Source organism: Camellia sinensis, chromosome 5 (genome assembly GCF_055761805.1).
Source record: "Camellia sinensis isolate YWXY chromosome 5, ASM5576180v1, whole genome shotgun sequence".
NCBI classification, from domain to species: Eukaryota; Viridiplantae; Streptophyta; class Magnoliopsida; order Ericales; family Theaceae; genus Camellia; species Camellia sinensis.
In genome coordinates, this window is record NC_138965.1 from 195,321,210 (window position 1) to 195,323,393 (window position 2,184).

General features: G+C 35.6%; 1 protein-coding gene across 1 annotated transcript; it reads right to left on the reverse strand.

Moving 5' to 3' along the window:
• Nucleotides 1-444: 444 nt before the first annotated feature.
• Nucleotides 445-873, reverse strand: LOC114266836 (uncharacterized). The gene has a single exon (XM_082872459.1). It carries the CDS (start codon nucleotides 871-873, stop codon nucleotides 445-447), a length of 429 nt encoding a protein of 142 aa, XP_082728585.1.
• Between the last annotated feature and the right edge of the window lie 1,311 nt (nucleotides 874-2,184).

Below are 2,184 nucleotides of genomic sequence, written 5' to 3' on the forward strand. Positions count from 1 at the left end.
GTTACGTTAGCAATTTTTGTTTGATATAAACGGCAGCTAATGGCAGAGATAAAATTGATCTAAAATCAAATAGTTTAGGTGTAAAATTGATATTATTAAAAGAATAGTGGTTAAATTGATTTTTGAGTGATAGTTTAGGGAGACAAAATGATATTTCCTCATTCATAAAACATAAAGGCAAAAAATAAAATAAATTTAGTAATGTGCCAATAGTTATTTTTTAATTTATTTTATTTTATTTTTTTGGACCAGTAATGTGCCAATAGCATACATTTTCTAATTCCCAATCCAAATACAAGTATGGAATCAAACTATAGGACATATACACAATATCAGGATAATTAAAGTTTTTTAGAGTTTCAAAGACTTCTCATTCCCATTTGCTCCTAATCACATGAGTGTGCTTGAAATCATAGGTTAGTGCCACACTTTTATCCATTCTTTTCAACACAAACCCTCAACCAGCACATAGCAACCGAACCTACTCCACCCACCAACACCAATCCCTGCATACTCCTCTGTTTTATTAACACTCACTTGCCTTTTTTCGCCGCCAAGCCATCCTCCTCTCTCTTGCTCCCATTTCATTCTGTCAACAATTAGCGAGCTCAACCCAATATTCACTTCTTCTCCTACACCAACAAAGCTCGTAAACCAAATCACCCCATTGGCCACTCTATTCTCATCCCACACTGCTTCTCTGCCCCCTACAGTGACTAGTTCTGTTTGGACTGCAACATCCACAAACACAATATTCCCTTGATTATAACCATTTTCACAAGTGAATATTTGCTCCCATTTTTGCTCTAGTGTCATCTCATAAAACATTGACTTTTTCATCTGATCTCTCAGTGTTCCATCTTTGATAAACATAAAAGGTCAATACCACTTCCCTACAACAATGGCTTCTGAACTCTTGTAGGATAATGGGAGATCGAATGATGGAAGGCGATCACGGAGGGCAGTGTTGATGCCCAGTGCTTCACCAAGTTGGTAGTTTTGGGGGGTTTGAGTACGAATGCGCCACCCTTTTGTTCTCAAGAAGTTTGGAGGAATCCCATCTGGCGCAATTGATTTGGCATGAAATTGACCACCTCTTTGGTAAGGAACCATATGAAATTGTTGATATATGTCATTGGGATCTAACGGTCTCGGTTGGACATCTAGGATGCTGTTACAGCAACAACTCGTATCGATGTCTTCTTCCTTTGAACAAGCATATGCTTCCCTATAGAAGGAAATCGATACTAGTAAGATGAACTTAGCAGTAAATTTCATCAATGCAAACAAATCATATACATTCTAGTAGCCTTTAGAAATTGATGTCTACGTCTCAAGGTTTTAGAGTATCACAAATTGAATATTGGTCGTGGTGTAGCAATATGATAAATTTGGCGACATTGTCATGAAATATTTGAATCACTAATCAGAAAAAGTTTTTATAATAGCCCATTTGATAGTATTGATTGTTAATCAAGCTATGAATTAGACAAAATACCCATACATATGGTGAACTAACCTATACATCTACAATTTTCATCTATCAATATTTTGGTAGTTCAAAAATTCATTACATATTAGTCTATATTTAAAATCATGGTACAAATTAATGCATTGACAAGAACTACATTTCTTCTATTTTGGGCAAGCTGAATTTTAGATGGTTTGTAAAACACCTTAAAATTGTATTAATAAAAATGATCATTTGCTATATTATGAGAAATTTGAAAAGATGAGATGTAATTTTTCATAAATACATGCATGAATTTGTATTTTAAGTAAATCTTCTAAAATTTATGTTACAAATATTATACCAATCTTATTTGATTTTATGGTGGGAGTCTGTTGGCTACACATTTTGTACTAAGCCAGTACCAATCCAATGCGTGGCAAAGTGAGGGTAATATGGGGAGACCAGGTAGGTCTTCGATCCTGACCATACACGTGGCAATTAATATTGGTTGTTATAAGATCTGAGTAGTAGCAGATCAACAAAGAGACGTACAGTGACGTGGCTTCAACGGTTGCTCACATTTCAAATTCAAATATAAGGGGGAAGCCTAACTGCAAGTGAAGGCATAGTGGGACTACTTATAAGGTAGCATGATCAGCAACTACGGAGGGGCAGTTCGACGGTTTGAAGTACAATTCGATGGTTATCTTCGGAGAGTATAAATAGCAGGA